At 39.1% G+C, this 17,530-nt stretch overlaps 2 protein-coding genes and 1 pseudogene across 2 annotated transcripts; all 3 read left to right on the top strand.

The window, feature by feature from the left end:
• Positions 1-239: 239 nt before the first annotated feature.
• Positions 240-1,857, top strand: LOC146691068 (putative olfactory receptor 4A4; annotated as a pseudogene).
• Positions 1,858-4,042: 2,185 nt separating this feature from the next.
• On the top strand, positions 4,043-4,969 carry LOC146691067 (olfactory receptor 5M5-like). Its single transcript, XM_085435308.1, has one exon. It carries the CDS (start codon positions 4,043-4,045, stop codon positions 4,967-4,969), a length of 927 nt encoding a protein of 308 aa, XP_085291434.1.
• An 8,415-nt stretch (positions 4,970-13,384) lies between these two features.
• On the top strand, positions 13,385-14,311 carry LOC146691066 (olfactory receptor 4D1-like). The gene has a single exon (XM_085435307.1). The coding sequence runs from the start codon at positions 13,385-13,387 to the stop codon at positions 14,309-14,311; it is 927 nt and encodes a 308-aa protein (XP_085291433.1).
• Positions 14,312-17,530: the final 3,219 nt, after the last annotated feature.

Raw genomic sequence — 17,530 nt, 5'->3', positions numbered from 1 at the left:
GAACTGATTTTCAACAATTTTTTCTAGTAATATACTTAAAAAATGGCCATTTTGAAACAGGTCAATAATTACTAGTGGAGCTAGGATCAAGATTCTGTTTCTTTTAATAGAATAATAGAAGTGAGCTGAATAACCAGAGGAGACCCAATACTAAGCGCTGTAGCCGATTAGCTATGGCTTGGCGAAATTCTTCCCCCTCGTGCTCCAGCCATAAGTTGATTAATCTATCCACCGAGTAAATGATATCCTCCCAGAGATTCTCGGGCGGGTCGAATGCTCCTGGGTCCATTGTGGCTGGTTCATACTGTCACATCCGCAGTGGCAGACGAGTGGAGGTTGGAAGTAGGATCCAAGATGCAAGCGCTGGCTTTGATGAGAGTGAGCTTTATTGAGATGGTGATAGAACAAACAACAAAGGAGGTAAACTGAACAAACTCACATAAGACATGGACCTTCAGAATAAAACAGGAAACTAAAAGACACAGGACCAGACAAGACACACGAGCAGACACAGTGACACCATGTACAGACAGAGGGAACATAGGCAGGCATAAAACAAAACTCTTAACACATAGCAAACCTAAACAAAAGACATAGCAGAATATTTTGTAGGTCTGTGTCCCTCGTCGGTGTTTCTAGTTTCACTCCCCTTGTCTCGTTATGTCCAATTACTCCCAGCCGTGCCTCCCTCCTGTTTCCCATTCCCTGATTGACCTGTGTGTATTTAAGCCCTGTGTTTTCTCGTGTGCATTGCTGGTTCGTCTGGGTATCTCCCTCCGTCATCTCTGGTTGTCTTTCTATGTCTCCCTGCATCTCCATGCGTCTCTAAGTTTCAGGTTTGTTCTGAGTCGTCATATATATCTATATCTATCTATCGATCTATCGATATATCTATATATATATCGATATATCTATATATATCTCTCTCTGATCCATCTCATTGACTGTATGATATTAAGCAGAAAATAGGAAAGTCAAGTTAGATTTTTTTTTTCATTTGTGCTGGCTGCTTGGAAAATGTTGCAGCTTTAAAATACATGTATTTTGTAATAATACTGTTCTGGTACCTCTTGATATGTGTGGCCAACACAGTCCTTATTGTGGTCATACATGTGGACAGAAGACTGCATGAGCCAATGTATATACTGCTCAGCAATTTATGCGAGAATGAAATAAATGGCAGCACATCACTGTATCCTTTTCTGCTCTCACAGATGTTTTCAGACAGTCATGAAGTGACCCTGCCATGGTGTTTTCTGCAGATGTGTTGTTTATACACAGGTGCACCTGCTGAGTTTAACAGCCATGGCCAATGACAGATATGTCTCAATCTGTCATCCATTACACTATAATGTCATTATGAAGACAGAGATCATTCTGCTTGTGTGGGTTTTTTCATTTCTTATTTTCATACTCTCATTTTCATTCATCTTTAGTTTGAAGTTTTGTGGAAATATTGTTGATAATGTGTATTGTGACCACAAATTAATATATAAACTTTCATGTTCAGCTTCAGTCCAAGGCTTTATATCTATCATATTCTTTGTCATAATTTCATACCTTTCAGTCTCTTATGTGAAGATTTTGAGAGTTTGTCGAAAAACAATTCAAGAAAACAAGCAGAAAGCTGTGACTACTTGCACCCATCAGATCGTCTCTGTGTCAAACCTGTTTGTTGGGTGTATTTGTTACTCTATTGACTTCAGGTTTTTAGTTTCTCTGGTACCAGATGAAGTCCGTACAATCTTGGCTATATACCTCCTCATTTGTCAACCAATGCTCACCCCATTTATGTATGGATTTAATTTGCCAAAGATAAGGCAATCATGTAAACGTTTTCTGTTTCTGAGAAAATAAATGTCTTTGTTCAGTAAAATACAGTCTCTGTTGTCTGGTGCAGAAACATAAAGCAACTGATTTCAGTGTCTACACACACACACTTAACACCTGATGTTCGGCCCCGGGCTGCTTTACTAATTGTGACATGAAATTATTTCATTGGTCAGTGTACATTACCTTTGGAACACCAGATGTGATATGAAAGTGGTAAGAGATTTCATCACTAAGTTTTAATTGAGGACAATGGAAATGTTGCAAGATAGTAAGTAGCACATTACATTCAGCATGCAATTATTCTCAGCTTTGCTCTTTGGCAATGGACAACATGGCAGCAATGCCACTATGTGACATGCTCAACACAAGCTCTCTAAATTTTGAGGGGACCACTAAATCAGGAGCACTGTCTACTTGTACCCCTTTAACTACACAGGCCCACTTCCTCAACAGCATACTAGGGTGTCCTGGTGCCACATGCACCCTATGGACAAATGGTGGTTTGCACAGAAGTCCATGAGCAGAACACAGTTCAGGTTCAGGTCGGGCAGGCTGTTTCTCCCATTCACACCCTTCCAAGTCACACTGTCTTTGCCAATATGAACATTGAAATCTCCCAGTTGGACAACAGATTCACCAGGTGAAGCACACACAAGGACCCCACCCAGGGACTCAAAGAAGGCCAGGTACTCTGTGTCAAGGAACAGGTTGTCCCCGACCTGAATGACAGTTCAAAGGCACACGGAACAAACCCAGCTATCCTTAGCTGCCACCCGGCATGCAGAACAACTGATACCTATGGTGCATCGTGGTATTGGGCCTACAGGAGGGTGATCCCATGTCCTTCTTCGGGCTGCACCTGGTGAAAGAGCTAAGGCTAAGGCACCTTCCCCAGGCCTGGTTCCAGTGAGGGGCCCTGGTAACTCTATCCTGGCCAGGTTAAACTGTTCTCTTGATGTTGTGCTCATAGGGGTTCCCCGCCCAACAACATAGCTCCTGAGATCCCTGGGACACACAAACCTCTCCACCACGATAAGATAGTGATTAACAGAGGGGGCTACTGTTATCTTTTGATAAGTGTTTTTCTACTACATGTTGACAACATTTTGACTCGCTTTAGCAATTTACAATTTCAACATTTATCATAATTTTTTGACAATGTCATAAATGGTTGTTGTTTTTTTAAACACACGGCAACAACTTGAAAATGACAAAGTAAATTGAGACTTTGATGAAATATACACTGTAAGCACAGGTGTACTGTGCTGATTGTCAGTTTTGCTCTCCCCGACTATGGCAAAGAATGACTCTACTTTGAGAAGGTACAAATCTCTGGATTTTATTTTTCTAATGAAATCATGCAAAATTATACACCTGGGTTGGGAAAAATAAGTGTATTTGATAGCTCCAGAACTGTCCAGCATTTTTACCTAAACTAAACTCAAACATGTTTTAAAGACAACTGGAATGAAGAGTGGCACAGATGTATAGTGAGGGTGCACTGGGAGTGTCTGGTAAAGGCCCCAACCTTTGAGATCTTCAATTTGACTTTGATGGTGTCAGGATCTCAACTTAAATGATATGGTTTTGTTGGCTTGTATATTTGACAGTTGAGTTCAGTGGGTCATAGTATAACGTAAAATTAGACTGCTGGACTGTTCAAAAAATTTTATGGTGAAATTTTAAATTTTCCTTAAGAACAAGAAAAAGGTATCTTGATTTCTTTGATGTAATAATTTTACAATGTATATTATTTAACACAAAAAAAAGTGAGAAATAACTTTCAAAAGAAAAGAATGCCATTAATTGGATCTCCCCCTCCAACTCCTCCTCCTCTGTGTTGCAGCTATAAATATTAGCAGAAGCTTATTTTTGTCTTGTTCAACCTGGAAGGAAGCAGCTGAGTTTATTGTTATGTGTTCTTAATATGTAAGAATCTGTGTAATTGAATCTTAAATCGTTTAAAGTATAAAACTACTTGCTGTTTGTTTTTGATTGCTAATGTGGACATTGTACAACAGGTGCAACAGCTGCTGAGAAGGATCGTGCCTTAATCAGGTAACACGTGTGAGTAAAACAGCATTTGAACATCATAGTAGAAACGTTTCTCAGCTATATTGATGTCTGGTATTTCTTTCCATATATCTAATGAATATAACATATAATTATTACTGATCTATCTTATTCACACTGTCATATTATGGAGAAAATGGGAAACTCAAGTGAGACTGTATCATTTGTGCTGGCTGCTTATGGAAATGTGGGAGAGTTAAAACACCTTTATTTCATTATAATACTGATATGGTATTTCTCAATATGTGTGGCCAACACAGTTCTTATTGTGGTCATACGTCTGGACAGAAGACTGCATGAGCCAATGTATATACTACTTTGTAATTTATGTTTGAGTGAAATAAATGGCAGCACATCACTGTATCCTCTTTTGCTCTCACAGATGTTTTCAGACAGCCACGAGGTGACTGTGCCGTGGTGTTTTCTGCAGATGTTTTGTTTGTACACAAGTGCTTCTGTTGAGATTTGTAGTTTAGCAGCCATGGCCTATGACAGATATATCTCAATCTGTAATCCATTCACCTATAATGTTATTATGAACACAGACAGAGTTTTTTTGATGATTCTGCTTGTGTGGGTGTATTCATTTCTTAGTGTTATTTTCTCATATTCATTCATCTTCAGTTTGAAGTTTTGTGGAAATATTATTCACAGCGTGTATTGTGACCACCAATTAATAATTAGACTTTCATGTGCAGTTCCAATCCAAAGCTTTATTTCTGACATATCCTTTGCCATTGTGAGTGCTTTCATACCCTTCAGTCTCATTTCATTTTCTTACCTGAGGATTTTGAGAGTTTGTCAAAAAACATCAAAAGAAAACAAGCAGAAAGCTGTGACTACTTGCACTCCTCAGATCATCTCTGTGTCAAACCTGTGTGTCGGGTGCATTTGTTACTTTATTGACTTCAGGTTTTTAGTTTCTCGGGTACCAGATGAAGTTCGTATAATTTTGCCTATGTATGTCCTCATTTTTCAACCTATGCTCACCCCATTTATGTATGGATTTAATTTGCCAAAGATAAGGCAATCATATCAAAGGTTTCTGTTTGAGAGAAAATAAATGTCTTTGTTTAAAATGAGGCTCTTTCAGAGCATCTTTGCTCTGTAGGAGAATAACATTCAGCAGATATATTTGAATTTTAAAAAACATGCAATACTTTAAAGTAAAATTTCAAAAGCTACTTTGCAACATGTAATTCTAAACAAAGCAATTTATTAAACACTCCAAAATTGTGTCTTTTTTTTAATTTATTTTAACTACCAGGCTCAGGTCACAGTGTAACCCTCTATAGTATTGTATTGCTCTTAATCAGGAAACAAAATACTCCAAAGGCCAAAGATGTGATATTCAACCCCTTTTCATGAAGTTCCACATAGAACACAGGAACACATAGGCCTACAATCACAATACAGATTAACTCATGCATGAACATACAAACAGAACCCCAGTTATTTTGTAATGAGAAAATCAAAGAACTGGATTTCTTTGCCTAGTGCCAATTCCACACCCGCGATAATGTGGCAGCTGCACGAGGCTCTAGTTCCAAAGTGGTTGCTGCCTGTAGTAATGGTAATCCCTGAATGAGATAGTGGGCACTAAATTTCACTATATGTTTAGATTAGTTTTGGTAGGACAAGCATAGTGCAGTTATAAAATCAGCTAAAGCAAAGACTGAGGTGTGGGAGGCCATGGAATAAGACGTAGGGCCTACTGGGTGCAATCTTTGCAAAATTTAAGTTCACTCAGGAGAAGAAAACAGTCCTCTACTCAGACAGAGAATAGTGCTGGTCGGGTGCCACTTACTTTAAATTAAGATACCAAGATAGCAACAGACTCTGTGAGGGCCAATCTGCTCCACTGTGTCACTCAATTCTGGCCACACGGACAGGATTTGACCAACCTGCAGACAGCACATCATCAAACAGTGGACCGACTGTTTAGCAAACACTTCCTTTTCTTGATCTCCAAATTTTAAGAGTGGCTCTTACACAGAAAGTACTGAACTGGACAATAGCATTTTCCCCAAAAGAAAAATATGTCAAAAAATATGTCTTGTCATATATGCTTCATTCATGGTGTTACCTGTTCTGTGAATTTATACTGGTAGGGGATAATGATGGTAATTCCTTCCTTTGCCATTTTATAAATGTGAGATTGTGTCGAGCTGACACAATAGCATGAGCTGTTTATAGCATGACAGACACCAACCAGCAACAACCTTACAGCCACAGAGTTGCAGTCTTACACGCCTCTCTGCAGCTTCTCCCCTCCTGTTAACCCCCCCCCCAAAGAAAAAAAATTTCCATTGAGACTGTGTCAGCTCCCAAACAGACAAAAAACAAACTAAAAACCAGCAATAAACAACTTAAACATAAAAAATCAAAAAGAAGAACAATATAGTATCCACATCTGAACCAAAGAGTAAAACAGTTAAATGTGGATTATTATATATTAGGTCTCTCTCCTCCAAGTCTCTGTTAGTGATGCGCGAATCATGAACAAATCGTTCAATACTCGAGAATCACTTTACTGACTCACGATTCACAAGCCCAACTGACTCACTGACTCATCCCTGTTGCTGTTAGCAAACTAATTTCATTAGTAGAAATATATCTAGCTTGTAATTAAAATTGTGGAGAAAAACACCACATCCAGTATCTTAACAAAAACATTTCTGCTCTGAACTGGAAGAAAGAACCCTGAGTAGAAGCTCACATCAAGACAATAGCTCCTTGGTTCACAGTAGCATCGCTCTGCTAACATGCTAACAGCTCATTTGAGCTACTCACTCCCTCCTTTCCTGAGCTGAATCTTAGCGTAAGCGAATCACTCAGGATTCACTCACCCCTTCCCTTCCCTTGCTGAATCATAGCGCAAACGACTCACGCAGGACTCACTCACCCCCTCCCTTCCTGTGCTGAACCATAGCGCGAACAATGGGCCTTTCTCAATATGCGTATTTGTGCATACTTGCGTTTTCGTGTACTCGTGATACGTCATCAGTCGGAGACCAAGTACTGTTCCAATTCAAAGTACGCATCAAGCTGAGAACGCGAAAAAGTCACGGATGTGTTCTCGCTCTGCCCGTTTTATCGAGCATGCATCAGTGGTGACTTGTGTGGACTTGGTACAGCTAAATATCCCAGAATGCATTTCATCCAAAACTCAAACGCGGCAATGGCGGACGAGCGGGGCTAAAAACTTTTAAATATTACTCTTTCTGGGTCACAAAATAAACTTAAGTTCTTTTCAAGTGAGAATGTAGCTGTGTAAACTTCAAATACCTGCTCGATTTATCAAGATATCATATATTTCCAAATGCGCTCCGACGTTTTCGGAGACGTCTGTGACCTGCCAGCTCCATAGCAGATAGCGAGGATTATTACAGCCGGCGAGAACAGCGGATTCCCGGCACATCGTTTTCCACCCCCCTGCGGTCTTTTCGCTACTCAGGTTAAACAAACACCAAACCCCAGTAGCTGTCTATTGTATTGAGTGTCCACTAAAATAAAAATAAAAGCGTTCCAACATCTCACCTGCTTGTTTTTATTAAGGTATGTACACGTATGTACATGTACTGTCAGGGCTCTGTGTGCAGGCGGATGGAGAGGAGGATCCAAATGCGAGACTCTGAGACTGAATTGAAACTGAGAACCTTAGCTTTATTGCTGGTGCTAAACGACAACGTGAACTGAACAATGACACTGAGAACTGAACACACAGGCATAATTCTGAGGGTACGACACGACACCAAGCATGGGAAAACACAGGGCTTAAATACACAGGGTAGTAATGAGGGAATGGGCCACAGAAGGGAGACACAGCTGGGGGAGATCAGAGCTAACGAGACAGGGGGAACAAAGCTGCACACACTAACCTAAGACAAAGACTTTCACAATAAAACATAAAACATGAAACACTAATAATAAACATCACTACAACAAGAGAATGAGAAAACAATCCAAAACACCAAGATAACTGAAACACAAAGTACCAGAGAAACAAAGAATAATCCATGATGCAAAAGTAAACCAAAACATAAACTCAATTGCTGGGTCCAACGGACCCAGAACCGTGACATGTACACTATTTTTATTAATAGAGATTTCATTACTGAGGTTAAACATGATATACAAGTCACTTAGATCACTTCTAAATGTTAATGTTTGGTTTATTTCAGTGTTTTATTTGTTCCTGAGTAAACCGGTTTGGCTGTGATTAAAGTTAAGCTTCATAACATATTACTCATAGTTAAATTAAGAGGGGACGGCAGTAAAAACTCCGGACCTGTGACATCATCAAGTACGCTGGTGTTCCAATTGTACAAATCGCGAGTCCGTGCTCGTGTTCTCGGCGAGTCCGTACTCTCAATACTCAATACTTGAGAATTGAGAAAGGGCCAATCACTCACTCACTCACTCACCCCCTTCCTCCTCCTGGCTCACAGCTTCTTCTTCTTGCTTGCCAACCAATGTTAAGGCGCATTACCGCCCCCTGGCTCACAGCTCAGTGGACATTTAGATAAGAAAATATATATTTGACACATTTAAGGAAAATACTAATAAAATAAAAATAAACAAAATAAATGTTCCCTTTAGAATTTTTTTTTTTGCTTTTTTTTTGCTCTATAAAATAGTTATTTTCTTTTAGAATCACTCATCTTAGAATCAGAATCAGAATCAGAATGGGTTTATTGCCAGATGTTGAGGTTTACAACATTAGGAAATTGCTGCATTAGGAAATATGCATGAAAAGAGAAACAAATTAAGTTTGAGTGAAAATGTACATTTTTTGCACTCTCTGGTCAACTGACTCAGTGACTCAAATGATCATATTACAAATGATCTTCTTATGGCCTCTGACAGTGGACTCATCTCTGTGCTTGTCCTGCTAGACCTCAGTGCAACATTCGATGCTGTTGACCATAATATCCTATTAGAGTGATTAGAACATGCTGTAGGTATTACAGGTACTGCACTGCAGTGGCTTGTATCATATCTATCTAATAGACTCCAATTTGTGCATGTAAATGGAGAGTCCTCTCCACACACTGAGGTCAAATATGGTGTTCCACAGGGTTCACTGCTAGGACCAATTCTGTTTACGTTATACATGCTTCCCTTAGGCAGTATCATTAGAAGACATAGCATAAATTTTCACTGCTATGCTGATGACACCCAGCTCTATCTATCCATGAAGCCAGATAACACACACCAATTAGTTAAACTGCAGGAATGTCTTAAAGACATAAAGACCTTGATGGCTGCTATCTTTCTGCTTCTTAATTCAGATAAAACTGAGGTTATTGTACTCGGCCCTGAAAATCTTAGAAATATGGTAACTAACCAGATTCTTACTCTGGATGGCATTGCCTTGGCCTCCAAGTAACGCTGTGAGGAATCTTGGAGTCATTTTTGACAAAGACATGTCCTTCAACGCACATATTAAACAAATATGTAAGACTGCGTTCTTCCATTTGCGCAACATCTCTAAAATTAGAAATATCCTGTCTCAGAGTGATGCTGAAAAACTAGTTCATGCATTTATTACTTCCAGGCTGGACCACTGTAATTCATTATTATCAGGATGTCCTAAAAGCAACATCCTGGGACTAGAAAGAGAGAGCATATTTCTCCTGTTTTGGCTTCCCTTCATTGGCTCCATTTGTTAAATCCAGAATTGAATTCGAAATCCTGCTCCTCACATACAAGGTCTTAAATAATCAGGCCCCATCTTATCTTAATGACCTTGTAGTACCGTATCACCCTATTAGAGCACTTCGCTCTCGCTCTGCAGGCCTACTTGTTCCTAGAGTATTTAAAAGTAGAATGGGAGGGAGAGCCTTCAGTTTTCAGGCCCCTCTTCTGTGGAACCAGCTTCCAGTTTGCATTCGGGAGACAAACACTATCTCTACTTTCAAGATTAGGCTTAAAACTTTCCTTTTTGCTAAAGCATATAGTTAGGGCTGGACCAGGTGACCCTGAATCCTCCCTTAGTTATGCTGCAATAGACATAGGCTGCCGGGGAATTCCCATGATGCATTGAGTTTTTCCTTTCCAGTCACCTTTCTCACTCACTATGTATTAATAGACCTCTCTGCATTGAATCATATCTGTTATTAACCTCTGTCTCTCTTCCACAGCATGTCTTTATCCTGCCTTCCTTCTCTCACCCCAACCGGTCCCAGCAGATGGCCGCCCCTCCCTGAGCCTGATTCTGCCGGAGGTTTCTTCCTGTTAAAAGGGAGTTTTCCTTCCCACTGTCGCCAAAGTGTTTGCTCATAGGGGGTCATATGATTGTTGGGTTGATGGTAGCATAAACACTCTGCTGTCTCACCAGCAAGTCCTGCCAAAAAGTTCTCCAGCACAATGGCATCCAGCAACCGATCCTCCTCTCTCATCAGACCAAGCTCCAGCCACCTAGCTGTAGCATCCCAGAGCTGACAGTTATACTTGCCTTCATCCAGCTAACCAGGAACAAACGGCAGTGTACCTCCAGAGAGGCCCAGCCAGTCTAGGATCGCTGTACTTAACATTATTAATATATATATATATATATATATATATATATATATATATATATATATATTATAAAGATTTTAGAACAATGAAATGTCCCAAGTACGGCTGGGCTATATCACACCGTTCACGGTAATACTGGTGTAATTTTGGGAAACGACAGGAAAATGAAATATCGTGATAGAATATGGGTAAAACGCGCATGCGCAGTGCCTATGTTTACATACGCACATGGCGGCGACGCAGAATAAGAAGAGCGAAAGTGGAACGTTAAATTAAACAGATGAACCAGAATTGGTTTGTAAAAATGCTGCAACTTCAGTGATGTGGAACTGGCGCTCGAAAATCTGTCAAATGTTTTAGTACAACTTTGCTAAGCTACGAAGCCGCACCGCTTGATGGATTGTCGGAGCATTACGGCTATATTAGGCAGGCGCCTTGCAGAGTGAGGAGCCAATTTCCACTGGAAATGCCTTTTGGTTAAACTGTCAGCAAGGAATTTGCAATCGCACTGTTACATTTTTATATAACTTTAATGGACATAAAAAAACAGCTGCTTGATTAAGTGAAAATACATTGATGGGTTTTTTTTGCACTAATAAAGTTGTGGAGTTGTAAAGTATTTTGTGTAGTGTCAATTATATCGTCAGTTATATCATCAGTTATATTGTTATCGCAAATTTTCAAATGTATATCGTGATAAATATTTTTGGTCATATCACCCTGCTCTAGTCCCAAGTACTGATTAACGAAAGGGAATACTGATACCTTCGGTTAAAATGTTTTTTGAATACATGTTGACAACATTTCGGCTCACCTTTGCATTATTACAATTTGAACAGTTCTCATAATTTTTTTGACAATGTCATAAAACAGAAGCACACAGCAACACCTTAATCAAAAATGACAAAGTAAATTGAAACTTTGATCAAATATCCACTCTAAGCAAAAATGTACTTTGATGATAGTCATGTTTTGCTCTTCCCGACTAGGGCAAAAAATGGCCTTGGCAAGGTACAAATCCACAATCGCCTTATCTCTGGATTTTCTTTTTCCAATTAAATCCTACAAAATTATACACCTGGCTTGGCACAAATCAATGTATTTGATAGCACCGGAATTGTCCAGCATTTTGACTAAACTAAAATCAAAGATGTTCAAAAGATGACTGGAGTGCAGAGGGGCACAGATGTATAGTGAGGGTGCACTATGAGTGTCTGGCAAAGGCCCCAACCTGTGAGATCTTCAATTCCCAAAACTAGCAAGGAAGGAAGGTAGTCTCATTTTTCCTCCTGGAAGAGGCTGGGAAGATCAAATCTGAATTGACTATGTTTCTCACCTCCATTGTTCAGGCAGCTGCACACATTTGTAGTTTCAAGGTAGCTGTTGCCTGTTGACACAGAAATACACAAACCAGAGGTGGACATGAGGTGTCAGTCCCATTGCTACTAGCCATTTGATGCACTTAGCACTAGCCACAACAACACTGATCGCAAGATGTGTGACTTGTTCCTGGTGGGACTTCACCAGGCCTCCACATTTTTATTGTTTATGTTCATTGTTTTTATGGATAGAATTTCTTGGCAGATTCAAATGCAGGATGCTTCAACTTTGGTGGTGTCAGGATCTCAACTTAAATGATATGGTTTTGTTGGCTTGTATATTTGATAGTTGAGTTCATTTGGTCATAGTACAACATAAATGACAACTGGATTTGAATGTGTAAGCTTAAGTTAAGTTTTGGACTACTTAACCCTCTGGGGTCGACGGACACGCCAGTGCGTCAAAATCAGGTGACAAATTTACGACGACACAGCAAAAAGATGCAGCGACCCAGAGTCTCCATTTCAACTTGGGTCGCAAGTGTGGACTTCGAGCTATACACCAGTTTTTAAACTGCGTTGATAGGCCACGTAAAAACAGAGTTATGATAAAAAAAATACATGCCATGTGTTTTTTCTGAATAAAACAGTGGTGTTAACAGCGGGAAGAAACGGTAAAAACAGCATTTTCTACAGATACTGCTAGCAAACACTCTCTGCTTGCGAGTGAAAAAAAAAAAGATGAATGTCATAGTTGCTCCAAAAAAGGTACCAAAGGCAGATTCCAGTGTAAAATCTGTCTCCACACGGAAAACAGGAATGATACACCTCCTGCTGTCAGACCTTCAGGGTTTAGGCCTCTGTTGTCATCCTACAATGTAAAGAAACTATATTTTGGAGTGGCACAAATCGTTTGTGTGCCTTCCTATTTGATGCAGAACACCTGATTGTTCTGTAAGTAGCTTTGAATGGTTATATAAAAAACGCCTGAGGCCTTGGCTGCATTTTTAGGTAAATAGTACCATATAACTTTGTTGTGTACAAAAAACTGTGCATAATTTGTAGACATGTATAATTTCTATTTGCATTTAAAAACATTGATGGAGAAATTTTAATTTCTCTTAAGACTAAGAAAAATGTATCTTGTTCCTCTACAATACTAAAGACTTGTAATATCTGATGTGTTGATGTAATAATGTTACAGTGTATCTTATTTAAAACAAACAAAAAAGTCAGACACGACTGTCAATAGAAAAGAATGCCACCGTTTGGCCCTCCTGCTCCTCCTCCTCTGCGTTGCAGCTATAAATATTAGCAGAAGCTTATTTTTGTCTTGTTCAACCTGGAGGGAAGCAGCTGATTTTAATGTTATGAGTTCTTAATATCTAAGAATCTGTGTAATTGAATCTTAAACTGTTTGTTTTTGATTGCTAATGTGGACATTGTACAACAGGTGCAACAGCTGCTGAGAAGGATCGTGCCTTAATCAGGTAACGTGTGTGTAAAACAGCATTTGAACGGTATCATAGTAGAAACGTTGCTCAGCTATATTGATGTCTGGTATTTCTTTCTAATGAATATAATATATCATTATTACTGATCTATCTTATCCACTGTAACATATTATGGAGAAAATGGAAAACTCAAGTGAGATTGTTTCATTTGTGCTGGCTGCTTATGGAAATATTGGAGGGTTGAAATACCTTTATTTCATTATAATACTGGTCTGGTACCTCTCTATATGTGTGGCAAACACAGTCCTTATTGTGGTCATACGTGTGGACAGAAGACTGCATGAGCCAATGTATATACTACTTTGTAATTTATGTGTGAACGAAATAAATGGCAGCACATCACTGTATCCTCTTTTGCTCTCACAGATGTTTTCAGACAGCCACGAGGTGACTGTGCCGTGGTGTTTTCTGCAGATGTTTTGTTTGTACACAAGTGCACCTGCTGAATTTTGCAGTTTAGCAGCCATGGCCTATGACAGATATATCTCAATCTGTCATCCATTACGCTATAATGTCATTATGAACACAGAGAGAGTGTTTTTGTTGATTCTGCTGGTGTGGGTGTATTCATTTCTTAGTTTTATTTTCTCATTTTCATTCATCTTCAGTTTGAAGTTTTGTGGAAATATTATTCACAATGCGTATTGTGACCACCAATTAATAATTAGACTTTCATGTGCAGTTCCAATCCAAAGCTTTATTTCTAACATATCCTTTCTCTTATTGAGTGCTTTCATACCCTTCAGTCTCATTTCAGTCACTTACATGAAGATTTTGAGAGTTTGTCGAAAAACATCAAAAGAAAACAAGCAGAAAGCTGTGACTACTTGCACCCCTCAGATCATCTCTGTGTCAAATCTGTTTGTCGGGTGTATTTTTTACTTTATTGACTTCAAGTTTTTAGTATCTCAGGTACCAGATGAAGTTCATATAATTTTGCCTATGTATTTCCTCATTTTTCAACCTATGCTCACCCCATTTATGTATGGATGTAAGTTGCCAAAGATAAGGCAATCATATCAAAGGTTTCTGTTTGAGAGAAAATAAATATCTTTGTTCAGAATGAGATTATCCTAGAGCATCTTTGCTCTGTAGGAGAATAAAGGAATTTGCTGCATTTCTAACTGAAGTCACGATAAAATATGACTCCTTTCTTATTGTCGGGGATTTTAATATTCATGTGTGCTGTCCAGAAAAGCCCATGATTAAAGAATTTTTTAATCTTACTGATTCTTTTAATTTAGTTCGATGTGTGTCTGCACCCACGCAACATTGTGGTCACAGTCTCGATCTGGTTTTAGCGCAGTGATTGCCTGTTTTTAATCTGAAAGTCTCTGACCCTTTTTTCTCTGATCATATGCCGGTTCTGTTTGACATTTCTTTATCTAGAAATGAATTCAGGAGGCATGTCCTTGCTAAGACAACTCGTTTGTTAAATTCTCTCACTGCAGCTCGGTTCTCCACCTACTATAATCAGTTCTCCATTCCTGACACACTCCAATACGTAGAGGAACTACGGTTTCATACCAGTTGTCAGACTGCCTTGGATATTGTTGCCCCTCTAAAAATTAGGCATCCTAAGACTAAGTTTGAACCCTGGTTGAATGATGAAACTCGTTCTGCGAAGCGTGAATGTCGTAGGGCTGAGCGGAGATGGAAAAAAAGATAACTTACAGGTCCCTTCACAAAATTTAAGAGAGCGCTGGGCCTTATATCAGCTTACAATAAAAGAAGCAAAGCGGAAATACTTTGCAAACATTATTATGGTGAATTATCAGAAACCACATATATTGTTTAAGTTAACTGAGACTATTTTAAGCCCTCCCTCTGCTCTTAGTTTTGAGCCTTCACATGAAATGTGTGAAAAGTTTCTGCACTTCTTTATGAACAAGGTAGCCTCGGCTAGGGCGTGGATTATTTTGCCCACATCTGACCCCTCTGATCTTCCAATTTGCTCAGCTGTCTTTCAACAGTTTGAGTCGGTTACTCTTGCTCAGCTACAGGAGGTGGGGGATCATTTAAAGCCTGTAGGCTCACCTTATGATGCTACCCCTCCCCGTTTTCTGAAAGAAGTTTTTTCTACCATAGGTCCAACTATTTTAACCATTTTAAATAGCAGCCTTACCTCAGGTGTGGTTCCAAAGAATTTCAAAGATGCAATTGTGCAACCACTTCTTAAGAAACCTGGGCTAGATACAGGCTAAACTTTCTTTGCTTTGACAATTCTAAAACTGAAGTAATGGTGTTTAAACCTGCCTCCACTGCTGTTCCGTGTGTTGATTTGCAATCCCTGAAATCATTCTGTAAAACAGAGATTGTTAATCTGGGTTTTAAAATGGATCCTGAGCTTAAGCTTGAAAGCCAGTTCAGGTCGGTTGTAAGGTCTAGTTTCTTTCATCTCAGGCAGCTGGCCAAAATTAAGCACTTTCTTGCGAGACAGCAATTTGAAACAGTAATCCATGCTTTTGTAACCATTCAGCAGGATTACTGTGATTCTCTTTATTTTGGGGTGAGTCGATCTTCTGTTTTTTGACTGCAGCTAGTTCAGTTTCAGTTTGACTGCATGCCTTTTAACTGGGACTCGTAGATGCGAGCATATCACCCCAGTTTTATATTCACTTAATTGGCTGCCCGTGCATTTTAGGATCCATTTTAAGCTGCTTTTATTTGTTTTTAAATGTTTGTCCAATGCTGCCCCTCTGTACCTCTCTGAGCTTCTTCATCCATGCATACCTTCCCGATCCCTCAGGTCGGAAGACCAGCTCCACCTGAGTGTGCCTAGTGTGCATTATAAATAATAATAATCTTTATAAATAAAGATGCTATGCTATGCTTATAACATTCAGCAATCATATTATGGTTCAGAGATATATTTGAAATTCCAAAAGACCCATGCAACTCTTTCTTTTTAAAATAATTTGGCAAAAGCTACTTTGCAACATGTAATATTCTCTGAACTGTAAACAAAGAAACGTATTAAATACTTTAAATATGTGTCTTTAAATGAATTTATTTAAAATTAACTATCAGGCTCTTGTCACCAGTGTTGGTCAAGTTACTTGAAAGTAATCTTGTTACATTACTGATTACTTATTTTCAAAAGTAATTAATTACTTAGTTACTTAGTTACTTTTTAAAAACACAATTTACAACCTGAATAGGTGATAAAGTGATAGATCTTTCAGCCCAATTCTACTTTTTCTGCATAATCAATCATACAAAATGTAATCAAATGGAAAAGTCTCTTTTTAAAATTTATTTTTATTAGTTTTAATCTTTTAACTTTATGCATCAAGCAAAAATTAAATTATATGCAACATTCTCTGACTGGAGGAAATTTGTTTAATATTTAACCCTATTTTCTGCACATTCCAGCACATAAAATAAAATTATTATTTTTTGCTTAGACTCAGTTTTTCAAATAAATGCAAGTGAAACACAGCAGAAAATAAATAAATCAAAGACTCAGCAGTCCTGTTGCTCTATTTTCATCTGTATAGCAGGCGGATGTTTGCCCTGGTGCAGATGTGCCCTATGAAATAGCATAAAGGGTGGCACTGGCCACAACAGACTCGCAAAGAATCCTGAGCATTGTCTGACAAATGTTGAAAGACCTCAGTCGCCTTAGAAAGTAGACATGCATTCCTAGAAGGGTCATTTAGAAGGGATTCAAGTGGAGAAGGGTTCCACTTTGGTGGTTCAAGGTTCAAGGTTCTTTATTTGTCACATGCATAGTTATACAAGTATAACACACAGTGAAATGTAGCCTTACATGCTCCTCGACATGTGCAAAAATTTGGGGGGGGGGGGTGTAGAGGAAGAACATTATATATATATATAGTATATACACTGGGTGAATGTGCAGTAGTAGCAGCAAGCAGGTGAATTCTGTACATTAATATGAATAGACATCTGACTATTTTACAGGATCGACAATATAAACATATTTAAAATTAAAGGAATTTGGAATGTACATTGTGCCTTGGTTTAGAGTGTCTGGAAGAGAGTCCTGTCTCAGTCAATTATAGATGATGTGAGAGGGCGGGTGTGTGTGTTTAGGGCACAGATGGCTTGGGGATAGAAGCTCCTCTTGAGTCTCTCTGTCCTTGCCCGGATGATGCGGAACCTTCTACCAGATTGCAGAAGTTGGAACAGTTTGTTGCCTGGATGGGACGGGTCCTTCAGTATCTGCGCTGCTCTAGTCCGGCATCTCCTGGTGTAGGTGTCCTGAAGCGGGGGGAGAGCAATCCTGCAGCAGCGTTCTGC

Source organism: Copadichromis virginalis, linkage group LG16 (genome assembly GCF_057382275.1).
Source record: "Copadichromis virginalis isolate Kocher_CV1m ecotype Utaka linkage group LG16, C_Virginalis_male_GT1.1, whole genome shotgun sequence".
Taxonomy (NCBI): Eukaryota; Metazoa; Chordata; class Actinopteri; order Cichliformes; family Cichlidae; genus Copadichromis; species Copadichromis virginalis.
Note: the sequence above shows the minus strand (reverse complement) of the source record. Positions and strands in the feature narration are given on the sequence as shown.

Coding starts and splice junctions, on each gene's coding strand:
- LOC146691067 (XM_085435308.1), top strand. CDS start 4,043: ATGGGAAACTCAAGTGAGACTGTATCATTTGTGCTGGCTGCTTATGGA.
- LOC146691066 (XM_085435307.1), top strand. CDS start 13,385: ATGGAAAACTCAAGTGAGATTGTTTCATTTGTGCTGGCTGCTTATGGA.